The 21880-nt window shown below is 41.3% G+C and overlaps 1 protein-coding gene across 19 annotated transcripts in view; it reads left to right on the forward strand.

The window, feature by feature from the left end:
• Positions 1-21880, forward strand: part of Clasp1 (cytoplasmic linker associated protein 1) — a 264734-nt gene that overhangs the window by 155416 nt on the left and 87438 nt on the right. For 13 of the 19 annotated variants that reach the window (XM_023709745.1, XM_023709750.1, XM_023709751.1 and 10 more), the window contains exons 9-20: positions 384-533; positions 3401-3474; positions 5315-5407; positions 6417-6562; positions 8674-8809; positions 9787-9857; positions 12553-12612; positions 14369-14446; positions 15698-15865; positions 16495-16544; positions 17302-17472; positions 19270-19317. In XM_023709745.1, coding sequence (XP_023565513.1) covers positions 384-533; positions 3401-3474; positions 5315-5407; positions 6417-6562; positions 8674-8809; positions 9787-9857; positions 12553-12612; positions 14369-14446; positions 15698-15865; positions 16495-16544; positions 17302-17472; positions 19270-19317 — 1245 coding nt within the window. The remainder of the gene's footprint in view (positions 1-383; positions 534-3400; positions 3475-5314; positions 5408-6416; positions 6563-8673; positions 8810-9786; positions 9858-12552; positions 12613-14368; positions 14447-15697; positions 15866-16494; positions 16545-17301; positions 17473-19269; positions 19318-21880) is intronic. The other 6 variants (XM_023709749.1, XM_023709756.1, XM_023709762.1 and 3 more) reach the window with 1 other exon arrangement.

The raw sequence follows: 21880 nt of genomic DNA on the forward strand, positions 1-21880 counted from the left end.
CACAAAGGAAAAATGATGTTAGAAGCAAGCAGTATTCCAATACATAGGCTCAGGTAATATTTAAAAATGCAGGAAGCACAGTCAGAAATATTTTTGACGTTGAATGGGAGAGCGTGCTAGATATACAAGGGCAAGCAAGGTCTTTGCAGCTGCATTATGGATTTAACCTGAGGCTGTCCGATGGTCAGATGTCTGGTTCTAAAGGAGCAGATCAACCGTTTGTCTTCAAGTTTAGTGGTTATTGTATTTATAGATGAAAAAGTTTTCTGTGTCTCTTGTTTACCCCTTCCCCCCACCCCCATGTCTGTCTGTCTGTCTCTGTCTGTCTGTCTGTCTGTCTGTCTGTCTGTCTGTCTGTCATAACTTCTGTGCTTACTATTCAGATAAAAATTTTGATGATGAAGATTCTGTGGATGGTAATAGACCTTCTTCTGCCAGTTCCACATCATCCAAGGCTCCATCAAGCTCCCGGAGAAAGATTGGGGTGACCACTCGTCGGCTTGGGTCATCCACTCTTGGATCCAAGTCTTCAGGCAAGCCCAAGCCCCGTGGGGTATTCTGGGGTCAGATCTGTATGGTACTTGCCTATAGTGCACCTCACAAGTGAATTAGCCCCTGAACACAATGTATTGCTGCTTGGTGACCTTAATTGAATTGGTATTGTGCCACTGAGGCTGGTAAATAGGTAGGATGTAAGATCGAGAACTGGGTGAACCTTTGCTATGTTTTGGAAGCAGAGCCTATTCAAGAATGATGCCAAAACAGGAAAACATAGCTCTGTAACAGCCGAATCATACCCAGATGGCATTGTTTGGTTGTCTTGATCTAGCCTGCCTGAAACCATCATAGGGCCCTTTAGCCAATTTCTGATAATGGAGACTGAGAATATCTAAGTGTCAGATTGTATCTTCTGTCTTTAAAATGTACTTTGTTGTTACAAGTAGCATTATTTCTTGCAGGACCAATATGGATATTAAATTCAACAAGTGATAGAAGGTCAAGTGTCCAAAGTTTCAGAAGTTAATTTGCAAGGTTTTTCCCATAAGTCTCATCTCCAGTTTAGTCAGACTTACTGCTATATAGATTTTTTTGTTTTGTTGTCAGATTTTAAACATGCATGCAGACTCCCTTTTTACATCTTAAAGAACTGCATGGCACTGCCTTTATAAGCAGTGCTCAGTGTGGACATGGGGCTTTGAGCTGGTAGGTGCTCAGGGCTGGGGGAAGGTGGGTGAGAATTCAGCAAGCCAAAGCCCACCAAAGCTGAATGAGCTACGTAAAGGCCATACAGAGGATTAGCATCCTCTTGAGTGCCTCCTGAGAGTCTTCCTTAGACTTTAGATCCCAGCCCTTTCTTAGATTCCGAGCTAGCCCCGGGATGCTGGTGTGTTGCCTAGTTACCGAGGTGCCGGGTGTTCTCCATCTCTGCTTCTGTCTGCCGAGAGAGCAGAGCTCCTGGCAGTGTTTACATTGCTTTGCTTCTGTTTGCTGTTGTTCTTCTCAGTTCTTCTTGACTTTTGGGGTGCACTTTTAAAAAACATTTTTTGAGCTTGAATTTAACATAAATGTAACCCTTTAGGGACCATTTTCAGTATTTCATCTACCTTATAGCGTTCATCAGAACTGTTACTTTCAATGACTGGACGATCTTTCTAACCTTCCTTCTTGATCTGTCCTTAGGCAATATGATTCTCACAAACAGGCTTTGAGAATTTCTGCATGACCAGAACCTGTTTTCCTTCCCCCTTTCAGAGGTTTCTGCTGGGTAACTGGTGCAGAGATAACTGTCAGGTCTGCCCATCAACCCAGTACTCACCCATTTTTTCATGGTTTTTAATATCAGAATCATGGTACTGTCCTGCACACCTCCTGTTTATCAAATCCCTTGGCCACGAGAGGCTTGCTGGCCTTTGAGCCTTTTTCCGCGTGTGTGTACGTGGGTGTGGGATGCAGTGCCTGACAGGCAGGTTGGAAGTACCCAGGACCTGTGTGCTCAGTGGGTGCCCGTGTTCATGCTGCACCAAATCCAAGGATGTAGGGCACCACAGTAGAGTGTGCGCCTGTGGTACACTTAGGGTTAGTCAGTACAGTGTCAAGAGCTATGCCCACCTGGAATTGTCTTTAAAGACCTTTCCCAACTAGGACGTCCACTGGGACTCCAAACACCAGATAGATCTCTGGTAAGACGCTTTTAGAAAAGCAGTCAAGCTAATCAGTGTGAATCATTAGCTGGGGTTTCAGGAATAACCATAGATGCCGGTTTAAAAGCTGTCATTCTAAAAAACAAATCTGATAACATATCAATTGATTTTTCATGTGTAGAGTTTGTTAGCAAAAGGTACAATTTTAAATGATAGAGAATTTATTTTAAATATACAAAGCATCTTAGAATGGTTTTGTAGAGGAAAGTTGCAACTGATGCTTAAATCGAAATTAATAGTTATTAGTTTAGGGAAATGGAAATGTTTTGAAACTAATATGAAGTATGATAGAATAATGTAGTGAATATTTAAATTTCAAAAAAAAATGCAACAAAAGACACATTTCTTCTAATCCCACTCAGAATACATCCTCTCTCTTCAAACATATTTACTCTGTCATTCTTGCCACTTTCTGGAATAGTTCTGAAAATCCTTTTTTGTGTGTTTCATTTCACTGCCTGGCTGACTCAGTGTCTTCAATCAATTCAAACCATTTATTTTTCACGGTCACTTTGACTTTGTGGAAGACCTAGAGGGCATGTAGTGCCAGATCCTATAAATGAAAATACATGACAAGGTTTTTATTTGACAGAAATTGCCATAAACATTTGTTCAACAAAGAATAATTGAGGCATGTGGTGAAGGTTCAAAAGATTTATTACAGTGAAAGGCTCATTGCTGTCGTTCCCTTCGAAGTAGCTCAGATATTTCCCTTTACATTGCCCATGCTTCTCTCATCATTTTTGTCAGTGTGTCCTTTACTATAATAAGGTTTTAAAATTTAAACATTAAATCACTGCTTGTATAAAATTGGATGAAGCTGAAATTCTTTAGACCTTGTTTGGCTGTCTCACAAATTTATTATTCTGAATTCTCAGTAGCATAATCTAATCCCTTGAAAAAGTAAATTTTGTTACATGTTTATTAGGGATCTTTATTAATAGATATCACCTACCGGCTTTAAAATACAAACTCTGCTTTAAAAAGTGGCCTTGAGCTCATTTACATAGCGTTGCAGAATTGCTATCCTCTATCTTGATATTAAATCAGCAGCACTTGTCAGTTCCATGATAACCTAAGTCCGTGTGAAATATTTTAAGAGTTCTGAATCTTCTGAAATATAATTTTAGCTACATGTATTCAGACTTCATAATGTGTGTCTTAATTGTCTGTGTTTTAAAAATTACTATATTTTATAGCTGCAAAAGAAGGTGCTGGTGCTGTTGATGAAGAGGACTTTATTAAAGCATTTGACGACGTACCTGTAGTGCAGGTGAGAATATCTGAGTGTGAGTAACAGCAGGCAGAAATAGTCTTCAAATTTCATTTTTAAAACATACCTATATTAGCTTTACATTACTTTAATGAAATTTATAGTTTGTAGCAATTAACTTTAGAAAGAGAAATAGCTATATGTAAGTGTATGTAGCTCACCTTTGAGAGGCTCAAAGGCTGGCAGTAATGACAGCAAACAAGTGAATGCCTGTTTTACGGGGAGCAGGGAGAGTACATACGTATTATACAACTGAGGGGCTAAGCTTGGGACTTCGTAAGAGCTCTGAAAATGACCTCATGAGGGTGCGCCCCACACCTCCCAGGAGCTCCGCCGTGAGACCAGCCTTCAGTACATGGGCCTGGGGGGACTTGGCCAAGCCACAGCACTGCCCTGTGTGGGATCCTGTGCGAGGGTTTTTTAATTTTTTTTTTTTTTTTTTTTTTTTGTGCAGAACCGGGGATTGAAGTCAGACCCTTGTGTTTGCCAGGGAAGCGCTTATTCCACTGAGCCATCTCCCTGGCCCCTGAAAAAAATTTTTTTAAATCATTTATTTATTTACTTATTGGCTACAGAGTCTCGCTACATGGCTTAGACTACTAGTGATCCTCCTGTTTCAGTCTCCCCAGCTCTGGGCTTACAGGATTGAATCTGGGTCCTCTCGCTTGCAGGCAGATGCTTAGACAGCCAAGGTGTCTCCCCCAGCCCCTGTACTAGGTTGGATAATTTTTAAAACCATCAAGATTGTAAGAAATTTGATATGCAGATTAGAAAATATTAGAATTTTTTAATGTTTTTTATTTTTATTTATTTTTTGTATTTTAGGGAAAAGTATTCATGGTCTCACTACTAGATCTGACTCGTAGTGATCTGCCTGTTTACAGCCTCTCAAGGCTGGGATTACAGGCTTGCGCCACCACGCCCAGTCTCTATGGCTCAGTGCACCCTGGGGGTGGGGCCCGGGGATCGAACCCCTGGCCCCTGCACCTGCTTGCAGGCACTTTAATCCGCTGAGGTACTTGCCAGCCCTAGAATTTCCTATTCTTTAAGAATAGGAAAAAAATAGATTATTCTTATATTCTATTGGTCAGGTCACAAAAAAAAGGTGATTAGGTTATATGAGAGAATAAACATTTCTAAAGGGATTTTTCTTAAGAAAAACATTTATAAATTTGAAGGATTCACGCATGTGAAAAACTAGAGAGAATGGTGTAATAAAAGCCTAGCTTATGCATCTTAACTGCAAAGTAAAGATGTAGAAAAGTTGGAATATAAGCGTACACTTTGTTGATTGACTGGGGCCAGTGCTTGTTCTCAGCATCTGCTACCTGTGTGCTGGATCCTGTCGTGCCTGCCGTCGCGCACAGCCTCGCCCCGTGGGCACCTCATGTGCATCAGTCAGGCAGCAGGCACCATGGCTCAGGGGCGCCCTGCAGCACCTTCCACTCCTTTCTAGCATGCATCAGCATGTGGGGATATGAAGTAAATGTGAAAGTACTTACAATTACATCAGATATTATGTAACATTTTAAGCAGTGCTACAGTTAATAAATGACCTATGTATCAGTGTTTCCCTGAGGCCTTATCTTTTGTACATGAAATCCTCTATTACACTTAGAATAAAGCTGTGTTTCAGGTAAAGTTACTCTTATGTATAGCCATAGATCCAGTAGTTGAACAGTTACAATGAGAATGAAGCTCATTTTAAGATGTTTGAAAATGGAATAATTTCTTGTTGCTGTACTTACATGTTCTGGGAGGGCATTCTGGACAGTAATTAAGAAATTGTCTTTGTGCTGCAAAGTGTCTAATAGTGATTATACATTAATTTTTCTTGCAGATTTATTCCAGCCGGGACCTTGAAGAATCTATAAACAAAATTAGAGAAATACTATCTGATGACAAGCATGACTGGGAGCAGAGAGTAAATGCTGTAAGCTGTTGACTTCATGTGATTGTTTTCTTTTTTTTTTCTATAATTAGATTACTTTTTATTTTTTTAAATTTTTATCCATAATGATTATTTTCTTTAGCTTTAAATATTCCAAATATTTTATGAAGCTGAGCTCTAATGATTTTTAAATAAGTAGGCATTAAATATAATTACACTTTCCCTTTTAGTAGAGCACCTCACTTATGTTTTTGAAACATGCCAACTTACAGCGTACGTGTACTTGTCATCCTCACACAGCCCTTCCAGTGGCTGGTTGGTGATGGCCCCTGCCCTGGGTGCAGCAAAACTTTAATTCTGTGACTCTGCCAATAAGGTAGCTTATTAGTGGTGTTTTCAGTGTGTATTCCTCAATATTCTTTTTATTCTTCATGTAAGTTGCCTAGAAAATGGTACCACCTCATTTTTAGAAGTAAATAAAGGAAAATCTGTGAGCTTACCACTAAAATGCGGGTGTCTGAGTTGAAAAGGCTATTTTACACTGGGTGGTCAGTGAGATAAGTGGTAAAATTACTATTGTATTCAGTTTCTAATTCAAATTAGTCAGTTCATAGTGTTGTAGTGGAGGATGATACAGAACTATCGAAGGAATGCTTTTGTGAAAAATGTATCAAATGCAATTGGAGTGGAATGTAGGGGCCAGTAAACACAGGGAAAGGGCTTTTCACAATCCAAAATGGTTTTTAGTTACCATTGATGTCATAGAATCTGTAAATATACTAAAATTTCCAGTTAAATTTTATAGAAACTATAGTTATTTATCACAGATATAACATTTTAAAATTTACTTCATCTTAGTTGCAATATGTAGATTTGTTTGGTGTACTAGAAAGGTAGGTAGGTAGGTAATATGTAATTTACTGAATTCTCTTGGAGAAAACTTTCTATATCAGTTGAACTATAATGTTGACCTTATATTTTTGACTTCTGTTGTTTTGTGTATCTGTATTAAGAATTGTCTTGTATATCTTGACTTACCTTATCCCATTAGCTAAAAAAGATTAGATCTTTACTTTTGGCTGGTGCGGCTGATTATGATAACTTCTTTCAACATTTGCGTCTTTTGGATGGAGCCTTTAAACTCTCTGCTAAGGATCTTCGGTCTCAGGTGGTGAGGGAGACATGTATCACGTTGGGGTAAGGACTTCTCTGCCTAAAACTTGAAGCAGTTATTGATATTAAATATTAAAAAATGAAATTCCATAGACCTATCAGATTTTTTTCATTGGCTTTTGTTTACAAGATACTATATGATTATCAGAATTTTTGTTTCTAGAAGAGTACGGTGGGTATACAATTATAAAGCCAGGTATTAAATGATGTTTAATTCTAGTTATCCTAGACAATATCAGAAGAACAACCAGAAAGCAGTAGAGCTATTTAACATTTAGGGGCACGCAAATATTGAAGTAGAAATCTATTATGTTAAAGGGACACAGAGGAGTTTCTTTTTTTTTCGGAGAGGGGAGGAGTTGTGCAAGCAGTCTACCCTTGAGCTACATCCCTAGCCCATTTTATTGTTTTGTTTTGAGACAGAGTTCACTGAGTTGTGAGTCTGACCCTAAATTTGTGATCCTCCTGGCTCAACCTCTCTTGAGCAGCTGGGATTATAGGCATACACTACCCCACCTGATAGTTTTCATGTTTATTACTAATATATGATTGTTTGGGGGGTTGGTAGTGGTGTTATTTTTTTTTCTATTTTAGGACTTAGTTGAAAATGATTAAGCAAAAGTTCTTTGGCTAATAGCTACTTTCCAAACTATGCATATTTTTCAGTTGTTTTTATGGGAAATACCTCAAAGAATCAACAACTGGTATCTATCTCATCTTATTTAGAAAGCTTATGCACATCAAAAATCACCAATGGAGTGAAAAGACAACACACAGAGTAGGAAAAAATTTTAGCCAATTGTCCCTCAGACACAAGACTTATATCTAGAGCATACAAAGCATTGAAAAATATCAATCCCCCCCCCCAAATTCAAAGACCCAAACCAAAAATGGGCATCTGAGATGAGTACACACTTCTCAGATGAAGAAATACAAATGGCAAGCAATTATGATGAAAAAATTTCCATTATCATTGGTCATTTGAGAAATGCAAATTGAAAACAATACTAAAACTTCATCTCACCCCAGAAAGAATAGTATCATCAAGAAAGCAGCCATAGGGCTGGGGAGATGGCTCAATGGAATAAGCGCTTCCCTGGCAAGCACAAGGGCCTGAGTTCAATCCCCGGTTACACACACACACAAAAAAAAAGAAAGCAGCCATAGCAAATGTTGGGGAAAAGGAACCCTTCTGCACTGTTGGTGGGAGTGCAGACCAGTGCAGCCACTATGGAATTCAGTGTGGAGATCCCTCCGGAAGCTGGGATTACTGCTCCCATTTGATGTAGGTATAACTCTTCTGGGTATCTTCTCAGAAGAATTAAAAACATCATACCACAGAAATACATGTGCACCCATGTTTATGGTAGCACAACTTTTCATGGCAAAATCTTGCAAACAATCCACATACCCATCAACTGAGAAATGAATTAAAAAGATGTGGTCTTTTTGTACAATAGAGTACTAGGCCACAAAGAAGGACAGACTGGACTTTTATAGGTAAATGGGTGTAACCTGAGACCATCCTCATAAGTGAAATAAATCAGACTTGCTTGTATAAACATTGTATTGTCTCCCTGGTATGAGAAACTAAAAGAGTAGATATGGTGAAATGTGAAAAAATTGTTCAAAAGGATAAGTGAAATAGGATGGAGGAAAGAGGAGAGGAAGGAAGGGAAAAGAAAGAAAAGGAAATTAGTTATACTCCTAGGGTCTCTTAGTTCATTGAAAAGGAAGGTTTGTGTTAATATTGATTGCAGAATTTCATATGCCCATATCTTGCATTCTGAGTAACTACTATAAAGATAACAATATGCATTGTATTAACTTTTGTTAATTTGCTGTTAGGAGATTGTGTTTTACTTTTTTCCATAATGTTAAAAAAAAAATATCGAAGCAATCTTCCTGTTTGTGGGCGCTAAATTTTATGTTGTGTTGAAGTACCACCTGTAGCAAATATTAAAATATCAACTCAAAATGTGTTAAACTCAAATGAAATTATTTTCAAAAGTATTTTTACTTTAGTCCTTTTTCTGTTGATAACTTTTATGAGGGTTCTCAAATGTTAAAAGGTTTATATGCTTCACTACTGATGCCAAATACAGCTACAAACTTACATTCGTTTCTTGTTGTAGGCATTTGTCATCGGTTCTGGGGAATAAGTTTGACCATGGAGCTGAAGCCATTATGCCAACCATCTTTAATTTAATCCCCAACAGTGCCAAAATTATGGCCACTTCTGGTGTTGTAGCTATTAGGTTAATCATTCGGGTAAGTAGGTTATAGAGTTGTATATAAAATAAGCACTCGGTCAATTTTGATGGTAGATACGTAGCAGACATTTCTTATTAATTATAGATCATAGGAATCATGATTTATATCCAAGATTGAATTTTCCCCTAATCGTTTTTCCCCTAATCGTAGCACACTGGGCTTTTCACCATCTTAAGTGTGAACTGTGGACGTGTGTTGCACAGTCACGCACTCAACCTTGGTTTTAAGTATGTGAACAGCCACCCCTACTGCTAGGCATATTTTATTATGTCTCTGATACCACTTCATAATTGCAGTTTTCCCATGTTATGTATTGTGCTTATAGTTTTCCAACTTATCCAAAACTTGTAAAATTAATTTCATATAAGCACAAAAACAGAATTATCTTTTCAGTTCAGTTTGTAGGCAGCCCACTGTGGCCTGTGTGGCAGGTTCACCACTGCTGTTCTTCTTACTTAACTATCTAAGTAATGAATGTACAGATTTTCAGCAAATCTCAGTTGTTCAGCAAGGCTTAAAGTGAAAGTTTCTAAGTCACCCCACATTTTCCCCAGAGGAAACGTAAAACTTTGGAGCTTGATGATGCTAAAACCTACCCAGAATGTTCTTTTTTGTTACTTTGGGCTACTTTGTACTATTTTTAGTTCTTGTTCTTGCTTATACTGCCTACTTCAGATGTTAAACACGAAACTATTGCTGTACATTCTCACTGAAATAGTGTGAGAATATGTTGATGTGTGGCTCCTTTTCAGCGTGCCAAGAAAACTTAGACTTTATACCAGTGACTCCTTTGATTTTTAGGCTAATTTATACATTTCATGTTGCTTCTCCTTTGCCCCATAATTATATGGTGGCCTTTGACGTTAAAAACTTCACTGGCGTTTACATCTTGGCTAGGAAGGAAGCAGTCCTCTTCGTTGTTTCACTGTTTGCGTGCCTGCAGCTGCTCACCTGTGTTTTGTTCTTCTCCACAGCACACACACATCCCTAGGTTAATACCTGTCATAACAAGCAACTGTACCTCTAAGTCTGTTGCAGTTAGAAGGTAAATTTTTAAAGTACTTCCTGATTATTTTTGAATTGCATGGAAACCAGAACAAACTCTAAATGCTCTTTTGTGGATAAAACGTTTAATATGGTTTGAAATGTTTAATATGATTACAGATTCTGCAATAAATGGTTTAAGTCAAAAGATAAAAATCTAAATATTTTGGGAATAGAAATAGGATGTCTGTCTGTGTGTGTGTGTGTGTGTGTGTGTGTGGGACGTGGTAATGAAAGGAGAAGATCCTTGTATCCTTCTTCCTGATACTGTGCTGTTGCCCTGCTTCACTCTGAGCAAATACGCCTGCAAAACAAATCAATACCACAAACACCAGTGGCTGCAGTTATGTACAGAGATGGATAGGAGGAAGTCTGTTTTCACCACTTGGTAGTGATTTTGGGACTGTGACTCCAAACCCTGTCCCAGTCACTTGGCTCTGGCAGGTGGATTTGAGAGGTATAACCAGGAGACAGTATAGGCAGTTACCACCTGGCTAACTAGTGATGACTTTGTTCCCAACCCCTTGTCTTGTTTTTTATCCTGGTGAGCTACCCTAGAGGACAAGTGAAGAGTGATAGCTGTACTCTCGTGATTCAGATTGGCAATTCTTCACTGTTGAGTCAAGTATTAATGTCTATAGACCATCTTTGCAGCCTAATGTAGTTGTGTGTAGATTATTACAAAATTCATAGCCGACACTAAGCCTATCAGTGGACCTGTCAGGAGGCTTGTTGGGTAACTGAAAAGCAAGTTTGAGCAGAGGCCTTTTGGCCTCATTCCCATAGCTCTGTTTCTGGACGCCAGCCTAGTGAAAGAGTCCTGAGATGGCAATTGAGACTAGGTGTGGTGGTGCACGCCTATAATCCCTGCACTTGGGAGGCTGAAAACAGGCAGATCACTACAAGTCCAGTCTACGCAGTGAGACCCTGTAGACCCTGTCCTAAAAATACAAGGTGTAGCGCTAGTTTACCTTAGTTGCCTATTGCTTGCTTCCTTTTCTGGGGTGTCACCTTCTTCCTGCCATCATCTATGAACAAGAAGACTTTCCTGAAGATGACACAGGCCAGTGTTCATCTATTATTAACATGAGTGAATCGCATATATTTATGGTGTTCAAGGTGGTGTGTTGATATAGGTACACATTGTAGAATGGTTAAATCAAATATTAAACATATTCATTACCTCACATACTTGGTTTATATGGTAAGAACCTTTAAAAACTGTGTGCGCAACCTCAAGTTTGCAATGTATCATTAACTGAAGTTAGCACAATGTACAATAGGTTTCTTAAAGCTTTTTCTTCCTAAATGAAATTTTATGTTGTTTGATCAACATCTCCGAAGATTCCCAATTTCCTAGCACCTGGTGGCCGCTGATCTCTCTGCTTCTGAATTTTGACTTCTATGAGTTTGAGAATAAAAACAATGATAAATGATTTAAGAATGAATGACAGTGTATGTGCTGTGGATTAGGAATTTGCTTAGGGTGGTGATTAAAGCCAGATGATATGTTCCTAAGCAGCTTCATCAATGAATTACTGTTTTCTAAAGATGAGTAGGAAGGAATAGGTGAAGAAAAAAAAAGTCTGACTAAGAAATGGCCTGGGCAAGACAATGGAAGTAGAATCAGCAAGGTCTGGGTTGGGTTTGAATAGGAAAACAACAGTGAAGCAGTGGTGTGGGCAGTTTCATGTGTTTTCCTTCGAGGGCTGTTGCTTCAGCAGCGCTCACACTGCATCGCCAGCCCAGGCCCGGCTGCGCGACTCCCCTAGGTGCTGTGGGAGACCCTGTGCTCCCGGAGCCTGGTACTGCTGCTCGGCACTCCGCGTTCCAGGCTGCGTTCTGGGTGTTACTGTGTCTGTGTCGTGTACCAAAGGGCCAGGGACGATTGAAGCCTAATGGGATGATTAATTATATGGGTTAGGCGCTGAATTGGGAGGATCATGGGAAGGAAAATCTAGTCACTTTACTATTGAAAGAATACAAGCTGTTTGCTTTTCCTAGAGTGGATTCCTAGGATTACTGTAATTTTCTCCCACAAAGATAGGAAGTCAGAAGGTGGAAATTACTGAGAGGCAGGAAGCTGGTGGTGTAACCCCAGGAAGTGAGACTTTGAATCATTTTTGTGATGCTAATCAGACCAAGAAAGACCACAGAAATGAGGCTTCAAAAAGGATGTTGAAAGCAGCTGAATAGCTATTAGAAAAGTTATATTAAGAACTACTTAGGACCTTAGCAGGAAAATGTGGCGAACACTTAGTTTTCCAAAATATTTTCTGTTGTTTTTGTAGAGATTCTGTAAAATTAATAGAGCAATTCCCTAATTTAGTAACAAATATTAATCTCTGCATGTTTACACTCTGTATTAATGTAGTATTAGGATAATATAAAAACAGACGATGATGATAGAGCCTTTCAGTAATGTCACTATGAAACTCAGATTAGAGCGAACTCTTTCTGTCCTGACCTCTTGTCCCTGTGGCCCCTACCTGTGCCTCCACACTTTTATCTGCTTTGGCTTTCAGTCAGTTCTGATTTTCTTCATATTATGTTTTATCTTCATTATACAAATTAAAGCCATTATAGGTAGTAGTATAGAATCAGTTAAGAAAAAAACAGCTTTTTTAATTTGACTGGTGTGTGTGTGTGTGTGTGTGTGTGTGTGACTAAGGCATATATTTCTTAATACTTTTCAGGCGCTGTTTTGAATTTTTAGATTTGCTTTTACAAGAATGGCAGACACATTCACTGGAAAGGTAAGAGCATGTCTGATTTGAAACTTTCTTCCTCTGGATTGAGTCTTGAGAGTGAGTCCCCCTAAAAGCAGCCCAGCCCACCTTGGATAAGAAGTGATAGAATCTAAGCATTTGTTTGCTTGACTGTGGTTATTTCTGCTGATGTGAGCCACATCACAATTGCGGAACTTTTCAGCGAGTGTCACTGAAATATTAGCGTGCCCAGAATGTGGGCAAATGAGACCAGATAGCTACAGAACCAGGAGCAACTCTTTATTGATGGCAGTCATGTTGCTTAGCGTACCTATCAGATCCAGAGGGCAAGGCTTAAAGCTGCTCGGAGCAGGTACTCTGTACCTTTCAGGTGCTTAAGAGAATTTCACTCAGAGTATTCCCTTTTTCCTCCCTCTGGATGTTCAGTGGTTTTTCTTACTTGGGCTGGTGTATGGTGACTTCCATTCATTATAATTAAAAAAGATGATTGTGGCAGACTTTTCAAAGAAGCATATCTTCATTTTGAGATTTCGTCTTTGACAGTTTTGCTTCTTGTCAATTTTTGGTCTATCATGCTCAGTTAAATTTGGAGACGATAGCTGATGATCTGCCATGGTATTCCCCCCCCCCCATAGGATATTATAGACTCTGGAAGAGCTTTGCAGTCTAGCAAATAGTTGATAAATAATGAAATTTTAAGTGTAACAAATTCTGTAACACATAGCAACAATCTAAAAGGAAACAAAACTAAGCCTTCTAGAGGTAAAATTCCATCTGGAAATACTTTGAATCTAGAAGAAAGTCACATACCTTTTCCAGTACTATCCTGCACATTAGTCTCTTGGATATTACACCCTCTTTATCAGTTGATGGCTTTGGAACTTAGAGGTGGGAAGTGAGGGGTTTAATGTGTGGCAGGTGAGCAGAACAGAAAAGCACATGGAACTCAGATGTGACTTGTTCACCTCTGTACCAGGTGACTGACTCCTCAGTATTTGTTAAAAGAACGAGGCAAGGACTTGGAAGTGCTGGTCAAGTCCGTCTTTGTTCTATGAACATGTTGAAACGATTCATTGTAGTCATGTTCCTTATCTTAAGATTCTATTACTTTGTGAGACCTATGTTGGTAATTTCTTTTCAGTTAAGCTACACTAAACTGGCAACAATAGACAACATGTGTTTATGAAATAGTTAAGTGATTTTTAAAAATTATTTATGTTAAAATGGATACAGTGACACATGTCTGAAGCCCCAGCCCCTTGGGAGGCTGACAGGACAATTTTGAGTTCAAGACCAGCCTGGGCAATATACCAAGACCTTGTCCCTTCAAAACAGAAGCTAATATTAAACAGTAATAGAACTTAAAAAATACATTGTTTCATTATTGAAATGTGCAGACAAATTCTTTAGTGTTAAGATTATTATCATTTCATCATTTTTATAGAAACTAACTGACCATGGCAAGATAGGATTTTGTGGCTAAAGTTTATAAAAGATTGAGCTACATAGTATAGGCTGAGAAAGTCACCTGTGATAAAAAAACTCAGAAGAGAGCAGACCATGTGTTTCCTTAAGTGAGCTTAGGATGGGACTTTGGCAGAGGGATTGGGCCTAGGTAAGGAGGAGGACCTGAAGGGGCATTCACGTCCCCTGGGTTTCAGGTCAGTTGTCTGACCTTGTTCCCCTTCTGCACAGCTATTCTGAAGTTGATTCACAAGCTTGTTTGCATCCACAGAAAACCTTCTGTTTGTGATTGTCATTGCTTTCTTTTCTATGTATCTAGACACATATCAGTATTAGCAGAAACAATAAAGAAGGGAATACATGACGCTGATTCTGAAGCAAGGATAGAAGCCAGAAAGTAAGTTGTTATTGTATACCACTGTGCTTAAATTAGCTGTTGTGTTCTGTGTGCTTGTATGGATTAAAAGCCCATAAATGTATTTGGATATTCTTCAGTAATTTTGGAATTTGACCCCAGAGCCCATTTCAGAATATTCCTCTAGTATTTTTTTTTCTTTTCTTGTTATAAGGTTGGTTGAGTACTTATATTGATTTACCATGAAAAGTCTTGCTCATGGGATTTTCTCCCCACAGTCATATCTTTGCAGATAAGTAAATTATGGTGCAGGTGTTAGGTTAGCAATATTCAGGATTGTCTCAGGGCTCATGTGCTGTTTTGATCTCACAGTGGTGGGGCGTGTGTCATCGGGGCTGAGCGCACTGCGGTCATGTGGCCATTGCCCCAGGATCCTAACTCCTGGGGAGTGATTTGGACATGTGATTGTAAAGAGGTCTGATACTAAGATTTACTCTCTCAGGGCTTGACGGTAGCTCAGTAGAGTGCTTAGCTAGCGTGCATGAGGCCCTGTGTTCCATGCCTAGCAGGGCAGGAAGAAACAGATCGCGGCTGCCAGTTCTGTCTTTGTCGTTTTTTCCACACTTCCCTAATTGACCAACTCTTCTAGTTGACACAGGTTAAAATCTTGTCTTACCTGAAATATTGCAGTTTATTGGGTCACATTAATACATCCTGATCTAATACTACATTTTGACTACCTCGCAGTTATGTTCCCCTTATTTCCGGATTATAACTCTGCAGTATTTACCCCAAATTCATTTTGAACAGTTCCTACCAAGTGACAGAATTCATAGTTGCGAAAAACTGCAAATGGATTTGTTAATTATCTATGTAGTGTGCTGTTTTGATCCTTGTATTCTCCTACCTCAAGATTTTTATAGTTTTAAAGTGCTACAGATTTCATGTAGCTCTGAACTTTTTTCTGTTACAGTGATACTCGGCAGTTTTAAGCACTCAAATCAAGGAATGCCAAATTGCATCTGTAAAGCCCCCACTAATGATTCCATCTTGCGTTCTAAGTGTGGTTCTGTGTGTTTTAGCTCTGCCTTTCCTCAGGCCCCTAGTCTTGTAAATTAAGATCATTTATTTCCTGTTCTGTGCATGGGCTGAAGTTCAGAGAAATTAAGTGACTTGTCCAGTGTGAGGAGGCCAGTATGCTGTGACACCTCCTTTTTCATCCCTTTCCCTTGTACCCTGCTACTGATAGCAGCAGCCAGGCTGGCCCTGGAACAAGAGCTTGTCTTTGCCTAGGTGTTACTGGGGCTTCCACAGTCACTTCAGCAGAGAGGCAGAGCACCTGTACCACACCCTGGAGTCCTCGTACCAGAAAGCCCTGCAGTCACACTTGAAGAACTCAGACAGCATCGTGTCTCTGCCACAGTCTGACCGCTCATCTTCTAGCTCTCAAGAAAGTCTCAAGTAAGGGGCCTGGCTTTGTGGTCACAGTGTGGCAGTGTGGATTTCATGTTGCTGCATGTGAATTCCAGCTGTGTTTCTGTGTGAGTGTTCCTATCACAGTTCACCATCTTCAGGTGGGTTGTGATGCTGGTAAGGTGGCCGTGGACCCTGCTGTAAGTAGTCTTCTTAAATGTATTCGGCTAACTGGCAGCCAGTCTCAGACTAGCTTAGAAAATTACAGAAAGAGCTGTGCTATGTTCAGGTGCTGGTTCCCCACATGAATATAATTTTTATGTACTGCAAACATGTACTAAATAAAAAAATTTTGAAAAAGAAAAAAATAGTAAATTACAGGGCAGGGTGAGTCTTCTGAGAGGTCGTCAGTGTTAACTCAGATGAACTGAGAAACCTGGAACTTGGTGCTTCACCATCTTTGCCCTGCAGTTTTAGATCTTTCTCTAGTGATTATGGTAGTACCAACTGCAGTCCTGAAGCTCCATCAGAACTCAGTTTATAAGATCCTGGCCCATACTGTCTGAAAAACTCTGAAAACTCTCAAGTAATTATTGTTACAATTTTCTGGCATAGTCTTTGTATTACTGCTAATAGAGTACATTTTTAATAATAAACGTGTGTACCTTGCTTTTTAGTCGGCCGTTCTCTTCCAAAAGAAGTCCTACTGGCAGTACCACCTCTAGAGGTAAGAGGAGCAGCGCAGGGCTGGCTGAGGGCACCTGTCCCCATCCGGGGGGTCTGGCTCAGCCCCGCAGACCCTGCAGACCTGCTCAGCACAGGAAGTCTCTACCCGCCCCCGGCTGTGCCGTGTGCTCTCACGCACTGAGCAGAGCTCTGGTCCGGTTGCCAGGATGACTGAGGCCAGTGCACACTCAGCTCTGATCTCCCCTGCCCTTCCCCGCAGGGGGTGCGGCCGCCACAAGTAGTGCTGCTGCTCTCTCAGTTCACATCATGGGTGAGCGATGCCCTGTGGACTCTTCACTCTTGATGTTCCTCCAGGCAGCAACGTGGTGGTCCTGAGAAGACGAAGGGCCGGTTTCCTGGAAGGGGAGGGCGTCTGGCCGCCTGCATATTCGCACCACATCTTGAGAAGGCTGGCAGACAGACAGACCATAATTTTTTTTTTCATCTCAAGTACCCCAAATTAAGGAATATTGGGAGGTGATATAGTCAATTACAAGAAAATAAGTATAGTAGATAACATTGTAGTCTGGGTACCCGGTTGCCTTCATCATTGGCTAAACTCCCCCATTAAGACAGGAGAAACTTCTGATCAGTCCTGTGGACTTCAGCCCTTGGTACTTGTATTTGTTTTCGAGAAAATCAAGTCATCATGTTTTAACAACATATTTTGAAAATTCTCTATTTTTGTATTCTTAAAAGAAAAAAAGAAAAATATTTCTATATAGTCCTCACTGGCATTTTCTCCTTTATCTCCAAAGCTTCTACAGTTAGCACCAAATCTGTGTCGACGACTGGGTCCCTCCAGCGATCACGAAGTGATATTGACGTGAACGCTGCAGCCAGTGCCAAATCCAAAGTCTCCTCCACTTCAGGCACCATGCCCTTCAGCTCTGCAGCAGCTCTCCCTCCAGGGTCTTACGCATCTTTAGGTAACCAAAAACACTCCCCCTCCTCCCCCATCTGCTGTCCAAGCTAGCCTGACCTCTGCGCGGGTTATAGACCACCACAACTGAGGAAGTCTTACTGTTGCGGGGCCAGTCTGACTTAGAACTTTGGTGCGAGCTCCCAGCCACCTTCTGTCAAGGGTTGCTTTTCCTTGGAGCTTCATCCTCTTTAATAAGGAGCAAGGCCAGTGGCTCACAGGCTTGGTGGCCCTGCACATGTCCTCCCCTAGCTCTGTCCTCCTCAATGGCAAGCCCAGCCGGTACTCACACCACAGCTGACCCGCTCACCCCCTCCCCTACATAGCTTACCCCCTCCCCTTCTAGCTCCTGGCACTGGAAAAACAGGACCAGGAGTCTCAGTGACGGACTTAGCAGTAGTCACTGCAGTTTGTTTCTCAGAGTTGGGAAGTCACAAGAAGACTCAAAAGGGGAAGTGATGGACTCCTTTAATCAGCATAACACACCTATACTTAGCAGTGTTGTCCTCCTGTGGTCACCTGAGAGAAACACCCCCACTTGAATGATTGCCCCAAAGAGGTTTTAAATCGTTCTTTTCCAGAAGTTTGATGTTTGGCAATAGTGGTAGGTCCGTGACTCATTTTTTTTAACAGACACGTAACAACCAGTATTTATAAGGCGATGGTTTATTTTATTATAATTTTGTAAAAGTCAGGTCATTCAGTCTCTTAATCTGAAGACATGGCCGAGTTCTACTTTGAGTTAAGAAAATACATTTTAAATGTGAAATGCTGAAATGGATTTTCTGGTGGCCTGCTAGAATTCCCCAGTTGGCACTGAAACTAAACCCTGAAATGCCCCGTCCATGGGGAGCACAGTGAGCAGCAAACTGCAGAGAAATTGCTGGGTTTGCCGCCTCCTGGCTCTGTGACCTCCAGCAGGCCGTGAAATCTCTGAGTCGCTTACAGTAATGACCACTGGGTTGAGGCCCATGAGGAACAGTGAGAGGATATGAAGAAAGTCTTTTGTAAACTCTCGTTAGGTAGAAGAAAGCAGCGTTGTGACAGAGCATGACTGTATGTGTGACCCGGAGCACACAGCCCCTCAGCGAGGTGTTCTGCGTGGGAGTACTTCGTGTGCGCAGTGCTGCGGGAGAAGCCCCGGCAGGGCGCTCCTTTTCCCCTCTGAACTGTGGTACCCGTGTGTGGGGTGTCACCATGCTCTCTTGATGTAATCTTTGAGCAAGGGAGAAGCCACAGCTCATCGCTGCTCTGATGACATAGTCTTTTGGCGCACCTGTAGTACTTATAATTAGCATTTGTTTCCGTGCTGAAAAATGAGTTAAGTCCACCGTTAGCCAACTCCCTATTTTCTTTTTTTAGACAGGGTCTCACTATACAGTTCAGGCAGGCCGCAGATTGACGGTGGTCCTCCTGCTTTAGCCTCCTAAGTGCTGGGATTACAGGCGTGTGCCGCCATGCCTGTTCCTGTATGATTATTTGGGGTGTTTGAATGTGAAACGAGTAGACTTCACCAGTGCTAGTGAAAGCCCCGAGTCTTCATTCTGAGCAGTGCCTTCCCGAAGTGCTGAGGGCAGCTCAGCCCCGCACTGACGCTTCATGCGGCGCGAGGCAGTGCTCAGATGCTGTCCCTTGTTTCCTGGGAGGTCTCCTTGTACTTCCTTATTATGTCCCAAAACAGAACTGAAAACCTGAAATGGAACATAATCCTGCTGAAGAGCCATCCAGTTACTGCTTAGGTTGACAGGTGACGCGCGCGCACAAGTATGCCATTAAAGCTGACAATCCTTTTCCGAACTTCTAGAATCCAGACACATGAGGGAAGACATGGAGTACGTAGGCCTGGACTCAGGTACTGAGCTAGCCAGCTGCTGTGCTGCTGCTGGGCCTGTAGTTGGGTAGGCGTTGCTAGAGCCAGCCTCTGAGCTCTCACTTGCCTCTGCCCTGTGGGGGACCCTCAGTACCCCCCCTTTCAGTCCCTTTCTGCTGCTCCCTGCATTCTGTTAGTCCTTTCTTTCAGGGAGAATGAACTCGTAGAGGAGAAGGGTTGTCTACAACCACAGTCATTGTTCAGCCAAGGCACAACCCTGCTCTGCCCTTTCGTGTTTTGTTCTCCAAAAGCAAAAAACCCGTTACACTGTGCTAAGCTAATTTTAGTCTGCAGTGCACTTACATGCTTCAGATTCTGCTTTGCTGTTGAACTTGTTTCCTTTTGTGTTTTGTTTGAAACTGTACTTTTGGTTTTTTAGTAGCTAATAACATTCTGCTTTTTTAATTTTTTGAATGTTACTAACTGTTCCCTGTTATCCCTTCCCTTGTTTTTTAATTTGCTTAAAGATGGTACTACCACTAAAGCGGAGGGTAAGCGGTTTGTTTCTGTGATTGAGGTGTGTCTCACTTCTCTGGTCCTCTGTTCTCGCCGAGTGTTACCCGGTGCTCACTTGCCCCCACCGAGGTCCTTGCATGAGACATTGCATGTTGTCCCCTCTCTCCTTCATTCTGTCTCCTCGGGTTCTGCCCTCACTCTCCCTGAGCTCTCTCCCTCCTTTCTTGTTCAGTCTTTGTTCTTGTGAGTTCTGGCCCTGAAACATGCCATTTGTAGTTCCTCGTGCCAAGTCCACACTGCGGGGAGAAGCACTGATGCCACACTGTGTGCTCCTGTCCTTGGGGGTTGCCTGGCTTGGGTTGTATGCTTCAGATGTACTACCTTAGCTTTTGTTTCCTTTTCTTTCCTTTTGTGCTGTTGTGGGCCTCTCAGGATTTGCCTTTCCTGTTTGGAAAATAAATTTCCACGTAAACTATTTAAGTTAAAAGCAGTTACAGTAAGTTTTACACCAGGTAATATATACCAGTTTGTAAGCATACTTTTCTCTCCTGTGTCCACCACTGTGAAATTACACGGTGCTGCTTTCATTTATGGCGCTGCTGCGTGCTGCATTCACCCACTCGCCTCCACATGCTGGTTGCTCTCTGTTGGATAACACGCTCGGAGATGAGCGTGAAGGAAGTGGGCTGTCCAGTCCCCTTGGCTTTCTTTTTAGGCCTTTGTGAAGACCTGGGGTCTTCGCAATCATTGCTTTTTGCATTTTGGGCAGAGCCACTTCAGTTTGTACAGATCTTTAGTAGCACATGTCAAACAAGATCATTTTGCAAAATTTCTAGGTAGAAGGAAAGATTATACTTCCAAAACAGGAGTTACTTAAGCTAGTGCCACCAGCCCTCAGGATGACAATTTAATAATTACCACCAGATAGCTCATTTTCATATATTGTTTAGCTGCCCTAATTCGTTAGCATGCAACAGAAACTGAGTTTTAGCTTAATATGTGCTGTTTATTTCTTGTATTCCATATTCTAGTTTCTGAAACTCAGGGAGAAAAGAGGAATAGGCTTTTATTTTTTCTGAACGTGAACATAACTACAGGTTCAGTGTTCTTGAAACTTAACTCATCATAAGAAGTACTGGGGTGCTTGCTAAAGGCATTCCAGCGTCTTTCCCCTGAAGATGCTAAGTAAGTTAGGAAGGAGCTGGAGATCTGACTTTCTCAAGCCTCACCTGGGATTCTTAGGGATGAACAAGCCTGTGAAATGAAGTTTCCCAGAAAAGGTGGACGAGAAACCTCTATCAACGTGTGGACCTCAGTTATGACAGCAGAAAACTGAGAGCGCTGCGGAGTGGTTTTCCTTGTTTGTTCAGCTGGCAAGAGTAATACTGTTTCTCCTTCTTAAAGGAACAGTCCTAAGTGTTCCTTTTGCCTAGCTGGAATGGAGGTGGAAGAGTAGAGTAGAATAATGAAGGAGAAAACAAAGACTTTCTGCAGAAAATCAATCACATTTTTTCCCAGAATACCCTGTGCTGTGTTCCAGTGGAACAACATTCATATCATTCTGTTGTCTGTACCAGCCCTGGGAATTGAGCAAGTATTGCCCTGTCAATTATTGTACAAGGCGCTACTAAGTCTAGTTCTCCTTCTGGTAGGAGAAATGGTGGAGTGACCAATGGGCCCTTGCCGTGTACAGCGCAGAATCAGATTGTAGAAACCCCATTGAAGGAGCTTAGTGAATGGCCTCCCTATGGCAGGGCTCCGTGGGGAACAGTAGCACTGGCTTCCCTGTATCCTCTGTGATGCGGAGCACTGTGGGAAAGAGCTCCTCGGGAGCTCTGTCAGCTCAGCATTTACAGGCTCTCAGTCCCTTCCTTTTGTTTTAGCAGCACAGGTCAGAGCTGGCAGTGTTTAGAAAAGCCACCACTGGTTATTAAGAAAAGGCTACCATGATAATACTTCATGGCTCAGCAGTATGAGTTTCCCACCTGCATTTTTGAGAACATTATTTTTGTTTTGTTTTGGTTTGGTTTGTTTGGGTTGTGTTGGGTGTTGGGTTGAGTTGTTTGTTTTTTTTTTTTTAACAGTGCTT

This window comes from Octodon degus, unplaced genomic scaffold (assembly GCF_000260255.1).
Source record: "Octodon degus isolate 3935 unplaced genomic scaffold, OctDeg1.0 scaffold00014, whole genome shotgun sequence".
NCBI classification, from domain to species: Eukaryota; Metazoa; Chordata; class Mammalia; order Rodentia; family Octodontidae; genus Octodon; species Octodon degus.